The sequence below is a fragment of the Bos indicus x Bos taurus genome, chromosome 8 (genome assembly GCF_003369695.1).
Source record: "Bos indicus x Bos taurus breed Angus x Brahman F1 hybrid chromosome 8, Bos_hybrid_MaternalHap_v2.0, whole genome shotgun sequence".
NCBI lineage: Eukaryota > Metazoa > Chordata > Mammalia > Artiodactyla > Bovidae > Bos > Bos indicus x Bos taurus.
The window spans coordinates 95,456,317-95,473,551 of NC_040083.1; the positions used below are offsets into that span (position 1 = coordinate 95,456,317).

A 17,235-nucleotide genomic window follows, 5' to 3' on the forward strand; every position below is an offset into this window, starting at 1 on the left:
CTTGAACTACAGTTGGGAGACGGACTGGGGCTTAAATGATTGACATCTGATGAGTTGATGAGTTAACCGCGGGGCACGCACTTCCGGAGGTTTGTAGCCACTGTAGAAAAGGGTTGGTAAGTTGCCCTCCGGGGTATGCTGTAGTCCGGGTGAGTGTCAGGACCCCCTCGCGTCCCCAGACGTTACACAAAGCTGGCTTCTCCTTCCGCCTCTGCTTGGTTTCTAGGGCACAGGGAGACTGGTCCCGGGAAGCCGGGATGTTGGGGTGGAGGGTGGGTATGGGAGGGACCTGCGGGAGTCTAGGGAGGGGAAGGGGCCCCGTGGGTCCTTAGACAAAAGGCGATGTCTATAAAGGCTGGGGCGGAGGCGCAGCGCCCAGGCGAGGGCGACAACGGCGGCGCGGGCTCCCTTCTCGGAGAGGAGGTGCGTGGACTCCAAGAGGGTTGCGGGCGCTGCTGGGTTTGGGCGCCAGCGAGTCTCTGGCGCAGTTCCCCAGTCCGAGCCGCACTCGCCGCGGAGGACAGGGGTGTGGAGGTGACTTGGTGGCAGCCACCAAGGCGACTCGATGAGAAGACGTGGGGACTTTCCGCAGAGCAGGGGCCGTGGTGCAGCTCCGGGGGAGCCTAGCGGGTACCTAGCGCGTGTCGGCGGGGCTGCTGAGCCTTGATATGTGATGTCCCGGACACCAAGGAGCATCTCCGAGGGCCGTCTTGGCAGCTTCTGAGCTGGGGTGAGCGACTCCTGGAAACCTGGCAGGTGCGAAACTATAGATATTTCTCCAGAATGCCTGAACTTAGTCGCAGGGCAGGCGCTGCAGGCAAGGGGGAGCAAGAATAAGAAAAAGAAAAAGGGAAAAGCTGGGAAGTGAAGCGGTCAAGGGCAGCAGGTTGGGTCTGGTGGGCGTGGGGCGGGAAGGCAGGTGTAGAGCGCTGTTTTGAAACAGGTGGCCCTCTCAGTGCACCGGGAGCCCACCCAAAGATCCGCATTCACAGTAAATGCACTTGTTTAGAACATCAACTTGCAGAGCTGTCTGGTAAGAAAAGTAATTGCATAATAGCACATATCATGATTTATATATATATATATATATATATAGGATATATTATAATAGCACACACCAAACTGGCTACTGCTGGGGAATGAGTTTGAATAGGTAGATGGATAAGGGAGGGGACTTTTTTTTTGGCGTTATCACTTGAGTACCGCTTGATTACCCACCCCCACCCCACCCCACCCCACCCCCACCCCCCCCCCCCCCGCTTAAGTTAGCCTGTGTTACTTCTATAGCAACTTCTAAAGGCAAACCTGTGCCTGGTGTTTGAGATTAGGCACCTTCCCCAAACCCAATTGTATAAACCACCCTTCACTACCCTCCTTCTGTATCATGTTTTCACTTACTTTTCAAAGAGAGATGAAAGAAGAGAGAAATACACAGGACCAAATGCCAGAAAGAGAAATTTAACATCTTAGGAGAAAAGAGCAGTGTGAGCCTGAATGCCTGGCACAGGCCACCGTAGGAAGGTTAGCTGTCTGTACGCCTGTGCTGCTGCCTTTCTGGTTGACCTGGGCTCCATGTCCAGGAAACATCCACACGAAAAAGCAGCAGCATCTGTTACAGGTAGTGGTCACCTTCTCAGGGGGCATAATGTACTTTTCTCCAGTAACCTTTTACCTTCTGTGGTATCGAAGTTTGTGCTCACCTATATTCCTTTTCAATTGACTGTGACGTTCCTCCTATCCAGGCATTCTTAACCTTTGGCCCATGACACTTACCCACCCAGGGATGTGTGGATAAAACTCAGGGGATTCTAAGTTACATCTTTTTATCTACTAACCTTTCAACTGAATTGAGCATTCCCTTTATTTATGAATGTTTATGTAGTTTATTATGAATAAACTACAGTGGCGGCAGCAGTGCCGATGCCTTTTGTCATCAAGAGAAATCATAGACACTTTCAGCTTTTGCTACAGATGTTGCTGATCTTCTGAAAAAATCACTTACCAATCACCAGTTAGAAATGATGGTGACAAATCTAATTATTTAATGTGTTAAAAGTGAAGCATAGGTTTTATTGTTTTGAATTTTAGAATTATTTTCATACCTATGAAGTATAACTGGTTATTTTATGTGTCCATGTATTTTAATTCATGCCTTTTAACTTCATATTCTGAGAAGACTTTTCCCTTTATGTATTTGAAATAATTGTTCTGAGATGAAATCTGTCCCTGGGCTTCCCTAGCCCCGACTCAGCTGGCGTCAGTGGTGACTCAGGCTTGGGACACAGGCTCTGCCACATTGGGCTGTGTGACCTGGGACAAAGAACTGCACCTCTGTTTCAACATCTGTCTGATGCTCTCTGATTCTGTGGCATCTGGAGTATTTTTTAAGCTCTTAAAGTACTCTGAACCAAGAGTACTTTACTGATTGTTGCAGTGATCAGTACTTGCAACAGGAAAAACACTAAATGCCATTTTCCTTTGATTTAATAAATACTGTAATAATTTTCCAGTGACCTCTACTTTGAGTTTTTGCAGCTTGTTGAATCACTGATTTTTATTTCCCAATGTGGAGAAGGAGAGTAACACACTTGAGGATAAATCAACAAGTAATTATTAAGCACCTCCTAGAATGGCAAGGCTGCCTTTCAGAAGCCTGCCTTCTCTCCTCCCTGTTTCTGCTTCTCACAATAGGATGGAGCTTTCTCAGAAGAGAACACCAGTTAGTTTATCCTGGCTAATCTTTTCTTCCCAGCTTGAAAATGAGCCTCCCGTGGGACTAGTGAATAAGCTAAAGCCTCTTTTGACAAGAGAAGCTTAAAAGTAACTTTATTCCTACAGTCCTGGCTGCAAAGCAGCCAGTTTCAACGTGAGCAAAACTGGATGGTCTTAAAAATTCCCTTGATTTAGGTTTATACTTTCATATTTTAGGTATAGTTAGATACAGGTCCGACAATGCTCATTGTAGATATAAAGGCCAGGTTAGACCCTGGTTCGATTCCTGGGTTGGAAAGATCCACTGGAGAAGGGATAGGCTACCCACTCCAGTATTCTTGGGCTTCCCTGGTGGCTTAGCTGGTAAAGGATCCACCTGCAATGTGAGAGACCTGAGTTTGATCCCTGGGTTGGGAAGATCCCCTGAAGAAAGGATAGGCTACTCATTCCAGTATTCTGGCCCAGAGAATTCCATGGACTGTATAGTCCATGGGGTCGCAAAGAGTCAGATATGACTGAGCGACTTTCACTTTAGGTAGATAAAAGGCAAAGGCAGGGCATCGTGGCATTTCAGCACAGAAAGAGGCCTTGGGTATCACCCCCTTCAGATTGGAAGTCCCCTGGATTGCCTGAGTTAGGTGCTATTTCTCTGCTGCTACAGACCCTGGGCTTCCCATCTGTGTCATAGGGCAGAGGGTTCCTCAGTGTCCAGCAGCCAGTACAGTGTCGGGCGCATAGGGTCAGTAATTGTTGATGTAAAGTTTGGAGTACATGTGACTGTATTGGATCATGGATCCAACCAGAGTGTCTCTACAGAGATAGAGGAAGTAAACCTAAGTGGCTGATGGAGGAAGCCGGAGGGGGCCTGAGTCAGCCAGTGAACTTGAGCTGCCATGATTCTGCTCACCACTGGTTTCTCAGCACGGCACTGGCCTCTCCTACCTGGGCAGAAGCAGGAAAGTCAACAAGAACCTGCATGGGGAAATGTCCTAGGGGCATATATCCTTCTAGCTGATATTTTATGTAATATTAATATTTTGTCATTCGTAATCCCCTAAATACTGCTTCCTTCTTAAACATAGTTTTGCTAGGGCTCAGAGCTTCTGTTTGGAGAGTAAGGCAATGTTCTTAGCATTAGCCACACAGGGAGATCGTGTGAGGGGTGCACTGTTGGGACCTCACTTCAGGAAAAAACTTGCAGTTCAGCTGCAGGGAGTGCAGTTAGCTGACAGCCATCAGTAGCAGTGCTGACAGGACTCAGGACTGGGCCTCCATTCTTCAGGTAGCCCCCAGCCTATGAGTGAGTGTGGCAGCGCTGCTGGGACCTGGCGATTCTTGCCCGATAGGGTCTCCTTCACAGGCACCTTTTGCCCCAGAGCTCCCTGTTGGGTTGGCTGCCACTTTTCCAGCTCTGTACTGCAGCCTGAGGCTTTTCTGACCAGTCCTGCAGTCTCCCTGCTTTGATTTTGCAAGTGTCAGATGTGTGTTTCAGTCTGAAGACATTCTTGGCCCAAGTCTTTCTTTTCTTTTTTCATCTTTCACAGGCCTTAACTCCCAATAAACTGCTTGTACATCCAACTCCAGCTTGGCATCTGCTTCCTAGAGGACCAAGCTGATCCACCTGGGGAGTTTTAAAAAATACCAATGCCCCCAGAAATTTTTATTTAATTGGTCTGGGGTGCAGCCTGGGTGAATCCAATAAGCAGCCCAAGTCAAGGGCCACTGAAATAGAAGAAAATTTCTGGAGCAGAAGTTCCAAGTGTTTATTAAGTTAGAAAAGGATCTGGTTTCTCACAAGTCGCTAGGGCTTCAACATCTTTAGGTCCTTTTTGAATAAAATGGGCCCACCGTTTCATACCATAGGTGCCAATTTGTAACCCTCCAACTCCTTCCTGCAATGGTGGGCCGTTATCACAAACAGTTTTGGAAGGAAGCTGGCATTTTGAGAGGCACTTTTCAACTTCCTGATATTCTACATGTTGCTTTTATGTAACCTATGTCAGATACTCAGTGTTTACCTACGGACTCATATCCTTGTGTGTGTGTGCGTGCTCAGTCACTTCAATCATTTCTGATTCTTTGCGACCCTATGGACTGTAGCCCACCAGGCTCTTCTGTCCATGGGATTCTCCAGACAAGAATATTGGAGTGGATTGCCATCCTCTCCTCCAGAGGTTCTTTCTGTCCCAGAGATCAAATCTGAGTTTCCTACATCTCTTGCATTGCAGGCAGATTCTTTACCAATGAGCCACTGGGGAAGCCCCTCATATCCTCAGAAAAGCCCAAATAAAAATAGAAGAAAGGTAGAATTTAGGGAAAAGTTCAGCAGCATTGACCTGATCATTTTGGTCTTGATATGATCCTTTGAGACTTTTCTCTAGTCAGCAAGTGTCTCTCTGGATTTGGCCCTTAGTGTGGGATCTTGTCCTGTGATTCTTAAATGTTTCTGTATGTGCCGCCTTCTCCATCAGGCCATCCAATAAGCTCCTTGAGCACAAGTATCCCATCCAGCCAAGTCCACAAGCCCAGTTCATAGCACAGGGCCTAGCACAGAGCAGGTCTACAGGAAGGGTTAAAATAAAGGAACAAAGGTGGCAGGAGCCAGGAGGTTATATAACCAGACTTGGTTATAGAAAAACAAGATATTACCTTCCCCCTAGTATTCACAATTCAGTATTTCACAAGTCATTTTTATTTATAAACATATTTTTGTTGTATGTATTCCTCAACACTTTTATAGCCGTTATCGTGTGTCAGGCACTGTTGAAAGTGATTTACAAATATTAAGCTTATTTAATTCTCCTAATAGCCTTTGTCAACCACCAGTGGCTGCAGGGGTTCAGCAAGGGAAAGATATGGGAGGCTCTGGGATGGCCTGGAAGGGTTTGTAGGAATGGAAAAGAGGGTTTATTCTGCTCTTTAAAGATTGTGTAGAAATAGGCAAGAAATCAGTGAGGAGGGAACTCATGGGACAGAAAATGCAAAGGTATGGAATTGAGAATACTTACTACTCGTTGGGTGGGGGGTGGTGGCGTGGGGAATAGGAAGGGACCCTCTGCCCAGGTTGCTGAGACTGGAGCAGGTGGCAAACTGATAGCCATGAGCCAAGGGTACCAAATGTCTGGTGCTGGGTTTTGGCTTATTTCCTGATGTGCCATAAACATTGCCATTGATGTATGTTAATCCAAGCCACCTGAACAAAGGGGCCCGTGCCTCTCAGAGGAAAAAATGGCACAATTAGGATTGGCAATACGTGATAACAATCACCTCGCCAACGGTTGGAAAGGTCATCCAGATTCAACCTTGGGGAGCCTGGCTATCTTCTGCAGCATCCATATCAAATTGTCGCCCTTCACCTGCTCCTTTTCTTTGTTTGTCATGCTAAATAACCCCATTGCTATTCTTCATATAACTGAACTTCAAGATTCTCCATCACCCTGTTCATCCTCCTCTAACTGTGGTCTGGTCTAGACATTTTAGCTCTTACACAGTGCGCCCAATCCTGCAGATAAAGTCCACCAGCCAAAACAGTTGTGCTGTCACTGTCTTCATTGCAAAAGTTATGTTGTAAATGCAACCTACGATCGCAGCCCCCTCTCCCTATTAACAAATATATATTTTATTCTCATGTGTACTCAGTCCTATGCTGTGCCTGATTCTGAACACTTAGGAAGAGTTGGTTATAAAAGAAGTAATGGGAGTATTAGGATAAAACCACCATTTTACCCAGAGGCTTCGAAACAACCAGGAGAGAAAAGCTGACAAGAAGTGTTCTCACCCTGCCCTTTCTTCTGCCGCATTTTCTTCTCTTGTCACAGGAAGATCCACAACACCTGGAAATGAGGCAGCACATCCCCTAAGATCTGGGTGGAGAAGATGAACAACTCAAGCTCCTGGCAGGACATGGGCTACCCAGCAGGCCTCTGACAAGGTGTTGGCCCTCAGGGCCCTTTCTCTTTCCTGTCTCAGGAACTCCAACATGACCAGAAAAATCTTCACGAACACCAGGGAGCGGTGGAGGCAGCAGAATGTCAACAGTGCCTTTGCCAAGCTGAGGAAGCTCATCCCCACTCACCCTCCAGACAAGAAGCTGAGCAAAAATGAAACACTTCGTCTGGCCATGAGGTACATCAACTTCCTGGTGAAGGTCTTGGGAGAGCAGAGCCTACAGCAAACAGGAGTGGCCGCTCCAGGAAACATTCTGGGCCTCTTCCCCCAAGGACCCCACCTGCCAGACAGGACTCTCCTTGGCGACTACCAGGTACCATCACCCAGCTCAAGCCACCACATTCCGTAATAGTGGGGCTCTGGCTGTTGTGACCCCAGGCAGCACTGGTTCAGAAGTCACTAGCTGTCAACAGCCTTTTTGCAAGTACCAGAGTCAGCATGGTGAATAATTTGTGAGGCATGAACTCAAGCTTCATAGGAGGTGTCTCATGGTCAGCTGCAGAATGCTAAAAGGAGGCCAAAAGGGAGGTGGTCGCACATCCCCTTCCCTGGGGGCTTCAGGCAGAGCAGCCTGTATCTGTTGATTTTATAAATCCAGGTTCCTGCATAAGATGTTGTTTTGGGGGAAAAAAAGACCCTTAGACTAAAAACTGGTTTGAAAATCACTGCTTTATGTAATATGTTTTCAGTTGTAAGAAGAGCTTCCTCATAATGGATCGCAGATGGATGAATAGAAAATGCTGCCCTCTGAACATATTTTAAAGTTTGTTCTGAAAAATGAGGCGTATTTGATCAAGAGTAAACAGCATAAGACAAATGAAAAGATAGCCCTTGCAGAAAGCAGCCTGGAGACTTGTGGGGAATCTGTGGATAAAAGACCCTTCTGACGCATGAGGACCGCAAGAAGGCAGCAGATGCGTGCAGGAGAGCTCTGCATCCTCTGTCTCTATGGAAATGTGAGGTGTCATTTGCACTGGACCACGAGTATATGCGTTATCACTAAAGCCAAATGGTAGATTATACCTAGGAGAGGAAAGGACATGATAATTTGTGAGAGTTCATGGTTTTCTTATGAAAAGAATTCAACTAAAATAGTTTTCCTAATCCTTTAGCTTCACATGTCAGGTATTGAAAACTTTTAATTCAGCATGAGTTCTTGATGATTTAAGACCTGTGAAATTCAAATAGAATGATGAAAATCTAAATATTACCATTTAACAGCTCATTTAACAGAGAGCTTAACAAAAGATTTAGAGTAGACAATAGGAGTGTAATACCAGACTCTAATGAATTGAGGGATGTGTGACTTGTTTTCCCCGCTGAGGAGCATTAGCTCAGTTTTACACTGGGAGGGGTGGTGCCCACAAAAGAATGAACGACGTGGATCTGGCAGAACTCACAACCATATGCCACCATGATGACGCTTGGATTCAAAAATGAATCCCATAGTTAAGCCCAGAATACAAATAATGTCATTTGATTGTCTCTGGAATGTTTTATTTTCCCAAAATTATTGACAGAACATTGGTTTTAAAACCTGAACTATAGGTAGGAAATTGACGGGTTTGAGATTATGTATATACAATAGAGAAATTTAAATTTTCTGCCCACTCTAGAAAGAAGAGATTCAATTTATGAAAGGCTGAAATGAACCTCTTTGGTTTGGTGATCAGAAGAAATGTGGATGAGGCATCCTCAAAATCTCATTCTCAAAACAGCAAGTTCATAACGTCATTAAACTCTACACAGCATTCACACTTACGGCACAATGCATTTATTAAAACAATGCATTTAGGACTTCCCTGGTGGTCCAGAAGTTAAGACTCTGCACTTCCAGTGCAAGGGGTGTGGGATTCCTGGTCAGGGTACTAAGATCCCACATGCCGTGTTAGTTAATTCAGTCACTCAGTAATGTCTGATTCTTTGTGACCCCATGGACTGCAGCACGCTAGGCTTCTCTATCCATCTGTAACTCTCAGAGCTTACTCAAACTCATGTCCATCAAGTAGGTGATGCCATCCAACCATCTCATCCTGTGTCATCCCCTTCTCCTCCTGCTCTCAATTTTTCCCACCATCAGAGTCTTTTCCAATGAGTCACTTCTTCGCATCAGGTGGATTGGAGCATCAAAGTATTGGAGCTTCAACTGAAGCATCAGTCCTTCCAATGAATTTTCAGGACTGATTTCCTTTAGGATTGACTGCTTGGATCTCCTTGAAGTCCAAGGGACTCTCAAGAGTCTTCTCCAACACCACAGTTCAAAAGCATCAGTTCTTTGGCACTCAGCTTTCTTTATAGCCCAACTCTCACATCCATACGTGACTACTGGAAAAACCATAACTTTGACTAGACAGACCTTTGTTGGCAAAGTAATGTCTCTGCTTTTTAATATGCTGTCCAGGTTGGTCATAGCTTTTCTTCCAAGGAGCAAGCATCTTTTAATTTCATGGCTGCAGTCACCATCTGCAGTGATTTTGGAGCCCGAGAAAATGAGAAAAAAAAAAAAAAAAAAAAAAGCATGCTGTGTAGCATGGACAAAAAATAAAAATAAATAATGAGAATAATAAAATAATTTTTTTAAAAAAGAAACAATGCATTCTTGTGTGTAGGTCCTTTCTTTAAACTGCATTCAATAAACATCACCACACACCCAGAGTAGTCCAGGCAAACACAGAAACCAGGGGATTCCCCCAAATTTGCATTTCTTTCTCATGAGCTTTTATTGTTCTCATGAGCTTATGTGGACTTAAATTTGTCCCCAGACTACCACGTGATATCACATCTCAAAACTCTGGTGACAGTTGTCAATTGAGTAATACTGCTTATTCTCTCATCTGGCATTAAATCACATTAACACTTTTGACAGTATTTTTGTATTGTGCTGTGCATCAGTCATATCCGACTCTTTATGATCCCATGGACCATAGCCCATCAGGTTTCTCTGTCCATGGGGTTTTACCAGCAAAAATACTGGAGTGCATTGCTATGTCCTCCTCCAGGGGATCTTCCCAGCCCAGGGATTGAACCTGGGTCTGTCTCCTGCATTGCCAGTGGATTCTTTACCACTGAGCCACTAGTAGCTTCATTTGAACTGTAGCCGAGGAAGGCACAGGAGACCTTTTTGTGTGAACATAGGATTTTACTGCTCTTCTCAGAATGAGTGCACTTCTCTGCTGTTGGGGCCTTGTCTGCTGTGCTAAGGGGGCCTTTCCACTGAAATGTAACTGAGTGCCGCTGAAAAGTCATGAGGAGATTGAGTATCATTAAATTAAATGAGGGGAACAGTTTTTTAAAGAAACTCTACAGAAAATTCCTATTTTAAGTGAATAAACATTTAATGTATTACTTAATATAATTCATCTCAAATTATTCTTTTTGCAAGTTGAGTCTTAGGCTGTCAAGTTGTATTAGGTTAAAGTGACTGTCAAAAGGAATTGTAGGTACCTGTGTATCAGAAGCTTGGCAAGGTACACATGAGACTGGAAGCTAATTCTAAAATCACTCCACAGCTTTCCTTGGTGTCCTATATTTACAGCTGACTGGAGTAGTAAGAATTTATGGTTCAAATGAATTATAGTTCACTGATGGTACATCTCTTTATGGATCATTTGAACCCAACAGAAAAATTTAGACCAATTATATCACCTATGCTTCCCTATTACTTGTTCTGCTATGGACACCACTGAAAGCTTCCAGAAACCAGGTATAACAGGTCCTTTTATTTATATAGATCATTAGATTGGCTTGTTCTACTCCTCACTTTACAGAGGAGAAAACAGTCCAGAGAGTTTTGAAGTAACTTTCTAGTGGTCACATGGACAGTTAGTGGAAACCCAGAACATAGTGCAAGATCTCCTACCCAGCATCCAGTCTATTCAGCCATGAAGGATTTTAGGATTGGAAATGGACAAGCATCTTATTACTAGGCTCATCTCTTTGCAATACTGTTCGGTGATCTTCTTCATATGCCTCTTAATTGAAATTGAATCAATGTGCTTTATAGAATGGGATTAGAGGTACCAACCAAAGATTTTATTTGTTGATGTTTTGAGAGTTTTTAATCATCGATTCTAATTTGCTATTTAACTATTAATTTATTGAAAATAAATTATTTAAGAAAATAAATTGTTATTTTTTTTCCTTTTTAGAAAATATTTCACAAATTTACTAAGCATACCCTCCAATCTCTCCATCCTCACAACGAGTGTCCTGGCTTTGAACCTCACTCCTTCTGTTGTCTCTATTCTAAAAAAAATATAGCATTCCCTGATTAGTGCCTCCTTTTCCTTCACTTTCACACAGCTTCCTAATTGTCCTTCTCAAATCACAACTACAGTCATCCCCAGCTATCAAACCTTCAGTGTCTTGTCCACCAGACAGACAGATACTGTATCCCAGCAAACCAGGCCCTCTCACAATTGCCTGAATGTATCAGACATGCTAAGGAAACTGCTTCACTTGATGGTCCCCAAACATTCTCCACTCTTTGATACCTCCAGCTTTACTCTTGTGAGTCTCTCTGCTTGCACTAAATTCCATTTTCTAAAATCCTTCGTGACTGATCTTAGATACCACTCTTTCAGGAAGCTTGACTCATCTTAAACACCATCTTACATGAAGTCTTCCTAGATTTCCACCACTCAATATAATCTCTTCTTTTGTAGAATACTCTTATTGCTTCAAGACCCTTGCTTCCTCTTCCTTGTATTACAGACATCTTGTGTATATTCTGTCCCCAGCAACAAGATCTCCTTGAGGGCAGTGACAATTTATAACACTGAATCCTCACAACAACCCTGCCAGTGACTTTACTTTCAAAATGAGAAAACTAGATCAAGACTGGGTCCATTAAGAATATTTCTCTAGCCTCTCTTAAAAGATAACATTGAAATGTACCTTGAAGGAATTCACTGGCAGTCCAGTGGTTAGTACTTAGCTTTTCACTGAGTAATGGTCTGGGTTCTATTCCTGGTCGGAGAACTAAGATCCCACAAGCCTCACTGTGCAACTGAAAAAAAAGAAAAGAAAATGATGCAACTTTGCATCTTGAACAAGCTAAATTTCCCTGAGAAATCCAAAGTCTAAAGCTCTTTTTAAAAGTTTGTTTCTCAGAATTTCCATTCAACAAGGCTTTTGCAGCACCTGCCTGATGAGGTTTCACCACCTAAGAATGGCTTGAGATGACCCAAACATATGTAAGTTATACACAACCGGCTTTGTCCTTAAGAGGCTAAAGGATGAAAGGAGCCAGGAGAATGGACAGCTTAACTCCTGACCCATAGGCCAAAGGTTAGCTGAAAGTCACATCCTTAAATAAAAAGGTCAAAGATAAGGAAGGAATCTAAGAGCTCAATGGCAATGCAAAGTGGGGGATTTAAAGTGGCAGGTGCTAGGAAGGAATGCCAAGGGGAGAGTGTGGCTAAAGGATTATAGGAAGCCAGGGTGTGGCCTCCTAAACACAGTTTCCCTTCTGTGACTGTTAGAGCTTACTATAAGCTGGGAAACTTTCTGTTCTATTTTCTTTTTGTTGCTAATGACCTATCACTAGCATTAAAATCACTAGGTTTAAAATTTTTTTCTAGATTTTAAAAAGCACTAGATTTTTACATAAACCTTAGTTAGGTTTGTAATCTATCAAATAATATTTAAGAATTTAATTTCGAGAGCTCAAGGGGGTAGTTGAACTAGGCAAGCTGTAGAATTGCCTTTTCTGGATAATTTTAAAACTCAGGATTATCCAATATGTTCATACGCTTGAACCCTAAGTAACTCTCCTTCTAGGAAGCTATCATAAAGAAGTAATCAGAATTATGGTCAAAGGATTATCTGTGTGGGTATCTATTTCAGAGTTATTTACAATGTAAGTAAAAATAAAATAAATTTATAACAGTAAGAGTCAGAGCCAAGATTTGCTGAACATATTTGCCTACAGTATGCTAGGTACTGTGACAAGAGCTTCTAGCATATCAGCTCACCTAATCTTCATGACAATTTATATTGTTACTGTAATATCAATTATATGTTTTGTTCTTATTTCACAGATGACAAAACTGAAATTCAGGAGATGATTTTTTAAAGGATGAATTTTTTAAGTTTTTATTTTATATTGGAGTATAGTTGATTAATAATGTTGTATTAGCAATGGAATATTACTCGGGTATAAAAAGGAACACATTTGAGTCCATGTATTGACACAATGAGTCAATCTCTAATGAGGTTGGTGAACCTAGAGCCTACTATACAGAGTGGAGTAAATCAGAAAGAGAAAGACAAATACCATATATTAGTGCATATATATGAATCTATAAAGTTGGTACTGAATAGCCTACTTGTAGGGCAGCAAAGGAGATGCAGACATAAAGAACAGACCTTTGGTCATAGTGCGGGACAGAGAGGAGATGACTTGAGAGAATAGTATTGAATCATATACATTACCATATGTAAAATAGATAGCCAGTAGAAATTTGCTGTATGATGCAGGGAACCCAAAGCCAGTGCTATGACAACCTAGAGGGGTAGGATAGGGAGGGAGATTTCAGAGGGAGGGGACATGTGTATGCCTGTGGCTGATTCATGTTGATATGTGGCATAAACCATCACAATATTGTAATTATCCTCTGATCAAAAATAAAAGTTAAATAATGTGTTATTTTCAGGTGTACAACAAAGTGATTGTTATACATGTATCTATTCTTTTTCAAATTCTTTCCCCACTTAGGTTATTACACACTATTGAGCAGAGTTCCTATGCTTATACAGTAGATCCTTGTTGGTTATTTTTTTTTTTTTTTTGGCTGCACCACATGACATGTGGACCTTCCCTGACCAGAGATCTTGTGCTCTTTACATCGAAAGTGTGGAGTCTTAACCACTGGCCCACCAGGAAAGTCTTAGTTATCTATTTTAAACATAGCAGTTTGCATATGTCAATCCCAAATTCCCAATCTATCCCTCTCCACAACCCTTCTCCCCTGATAACCATAAATTAGTTCTCTAAGTCTGTGAGCCTGTTTCTGTTTTGTAAGTTCATTTGTATGATTTTTTTTTTTTTTAGATTCCCTATATAAGCAATTCCACATGATATTGGTCTTTCTCATCTGACTTACTTCACTTAGTTTGATAACCTCCAAATCCATCTATGTTGCTGCAATGGCATTATTTCATTCTTTTTAATGGCTGAGTAATATTCCATCATATATATTACCACATCTTTATTCATTCATCTGTGGATGGACACATAGATTGCTTCCATGTCTTGGCTATTGTATACAGTGCTGCAGTGAACACTGGGGTGCATATATCCTTTCAAACCATGTTTTTCTCTGGGTGTGTGCCTAGGAGTGGGATTGCTGGATCATATGGTAGTTCTATTTTTAGTTTCTTAAAGAACATCCATGATGTTCTCTATAGTGGCTGTACAAATTTACATTCCCACCAATAATGTAGGAGGATTTTCTTTTCTGCACACCATCTCTAGCTTTTGTAGACTTTTTGATGATGGCCATTCTGACTGGTGTGAGTGACATCTCATTATAGTTTTGAATTGCATTTCTCTAATAATTAGCCATGTTAAGCATATTTTCATGTGTCTCTTGGCCATCTGTATGTCTTTGGAGAAATGTCTTTTTAGGTCCTCTGACCATTTTTTGATTGGGTTGTTTGTTTTTTGAATATTGAGCTGCATGAGCTCTTTATAAATTTTGGAGATTAATCTGTTATCAGTCACACTGTTTGCAAATATTTTCTCCCATTCTATGGGTTATCTTTTCATTTTTTATGGTTTCCTTTGCTGTGCAGAAGCTTTTGAGCTTAATTTGGTCCCATTTGTTTATTTTTGTTTTTATTTCCATTACTCTAGGAGATAGCTCAGAAAAGATATTGCTGCGATTTATGTCAAAAGGTGTTCTGTCTATGTGTTCCTCTAGGAATTTTATAGTATCCAGTCTTACCTTTAGGTCTTTAATTCATTTTAAGGTTATTTTTGTGTATGGTGTTAAAGGATGTTCTAATTTCATTTTTTTTTTTTTTTTTACATGTGGCTGTCCCGTGTTTCCAGGACCGTTTATTGAAGAGACTGTCTTTTCTTCATTGTATAGTTTTGCCCTCTTTGTTGTAGATTAATTGACCATAGGTTTGACTATTGCCAAACCTATGTGGATAGTGAGAGCACCTTTTGTAAGGATACCTCTCACTGCTGCCTTTTCTGCCACCCCATTATTCTATGTAAGAGGATGTGTGAAATGCAACTGTTTCAGCCCACCGCCCAAGGGATACAGTGCCTGTCAGAGCTCATGAGCTTCTCAGGCCTTACTCCATCTACTTTTCACCTCTTTTCTCTGAATATCAGGCCTCCAGATCTCCAGATCACACTTAAGGTATTTCACATGTTCACTTTGGCTTCTGGCAAATAGAAATTCTTTCCTTACCTGCCTTCCTAGACTAAATTTCTTCCCTAGGCTCCAAAGCCTCTGAAAACAGCCTCCCACTGTCTTCCTTGTTCCTCTCTGAGAGGCTGTATGACTCTAGGCTCCAGGAGAAAGGATGCTTCACCATAGAAATGGAGGATAGACATACTGGTGAAAAAGAGAGGAGATAAAGCAGAGGAGAGACAGTTATTTGGACTAGAAAACTGCACTGTGTTTGGCTATCGGGATACATCTACCTGGACACACGACATAAGAGAACTGAAGATGGCAGCTTGCAGGTGGAGATGGGAAATATAAATGCCTTGAGGAAGGGTTATTCATATTAATTATGTGTTTGCTATGTGCCAGACATTTTATAAATGGCATCTTCAATACTTCTAACTACCATTTAGTGGAGGTATTTGCTTTAATTTACAGTCAGGGCGATTGTGGCTTTGAAGAGTCTAGGAGACCAACTTAAGATTCATGCAATGAGCAAGCAGCAAGACAAGGCTCTGAATCTATATCTGCCTTTCAGCACAGGCCAAATCTCTCTGTGTTCTTCTACCTTGAAGAATAGAAACCTCATATGGTTCCTAAGTGGACTTGGGTTTCTAAGTGGACTTCCCTGGTGGCTCAGACGGTAAAGAATCTGCCAGCAATGCTGGAGACCCTGGTTTGATCCTTGGGTCAGGAAGATCCCCTGGAGAAGGGAATGGCTACCCAGTTCAGTATTCTTGCCTGGAGAACTCCATGGATAGAGGAACCTGGTGGGCTATAGTCCATGGGGTTGCAAAGAGTCAGACATGACTGAGCAACTAACACACACACAGGAAGTAAGGCTCACTGCAGGTAGGCAATGATTGAAATGATTTTTTTTTAAGTACAGAGTAATTTGATTGGTAATTTGGGTTTTCTATCCACAAGAATTCTTTGATAGAGAATAAATTATCCAAAGGAAATGATGGAGGTTCTGTTCCTATTATGTTCTCCAATGCATGAAAGTGAAAAGTAAAAGTGAAGTCGCTCAGTAGTGTCCGACTCTTAGCAGCCCCGTGGACTGTATGTAGCCTACCAGGCTCCTCCGTCCATGGGATTTCCCAGGCAAAAGTACTGGAGTGGGGTGCCATTGCCTTCTCTGTTATGTTGTTGAACACCACTTTAAATTATTTTGAACACCACTGCAGAAGTTGTATCAACAGAAATGAGCCTCCTCTATCTGGCCTTTGATGTTCACGTTGTAAGTCAGATTTAAACGAGGTTTCCTTTTACTCTCATAGACTTGGACACATTCAGATGTTCTCTGAGCATCACGTAAACTGGTGCAGAGGGTCAATCTTCCTAGTGAGTACAGGGATGTCGTCTCAGGACTCTTTCATCTTTAAGGGTAAAAAAATCTTTCTTCCAAGTAGGAAGGGTAGAAGAAATCACCTCTTGGAAATTCAGAATTTATCACACACATAGATTAGGGTCCTTCTTATTTTTCAAAATAATGAAAATTTCATTTATACTCATAAACTGTCTATAGCCAAGAAAGGAACACTCAGTCAAAAAAAATTCCCTGGCTTCCCCTATTTTAACAGTTTTGATAGCTGAGTTTTCCTCTTGTGGTTTCTAAGCACATATCACCCACAATCCTAAAACAACTACCATCACCCAGCTTTTTTGTTTGTTTTCTTTTCCGGAAATAAAGGAAAAATACAGAAGTCCAATTCAGCAAGTACTGAAATCAAACATCCACTGAACTTTGTTCCCAAAAAATAAACCCCTTATCAGTCTCTTGCAGAGATTCTAAAATGCTTATCTCGATAGACCCGATTATGGGGCTGACCCACTCTCAATGCTGAGTAGGAATCAAATGGGCATTCTCTTCTGTCAGCAAGCCCCGCTTTGCGATCCAGATAAATCAATTAATGGGATGCAGAGCCGCTGTCCTGCCTTTTTCTTCCCCATACTTACCTCCCCCAGCTCCCTCGGACTTCTCAGTTCCCCGTTTAATACCATCTAAGAGTCCTTATTTACAAGAGGGCTTGTGCAGGTGCAAGCTTTCAGGCCAGCAGCCCAGGAACAATTGTCCCCTCTGCCCTTCCAGCTCCAGGCTCCCCTCTTTGTGAGGCACTTTTCTTTTCTCTGTTTTTCAGACGGAAAAAAATGCCCCTCAGCAGCTCAT

General features: G+C 42.4%; 1 protein-coding gene across 1 annotated transcript; it reads left to right on the plus strand.

Moving 5' to 3' along the window:
* Nucleotides 1-474: 474 nt before the first annotated feature.
* TAL2 (TAL bHLH transcription factor 2) lies at nucleotides 475-8,520 on the plus strand. Its single transcript, XM_027550441.1, has 2 exons — nucleotides 475-756; nucleotides 6,531-8,520. Exon 2 carries the CDS (start codon nucleotides 6,692-6,694, stop codon nucleotides 7,007-7,009), a length of 318 nt encoding a protein of 105 aa, XP_027406242.1. The 5' UTR covers nucleotides 475-756; nucleotides 6,531-6,691; the 3' UTR covers nucleotides 7,010-8,520.
* The last annotated feature ends 8,715 nt before the right edge of the window (nucleotides 8,521-17,235 follow it).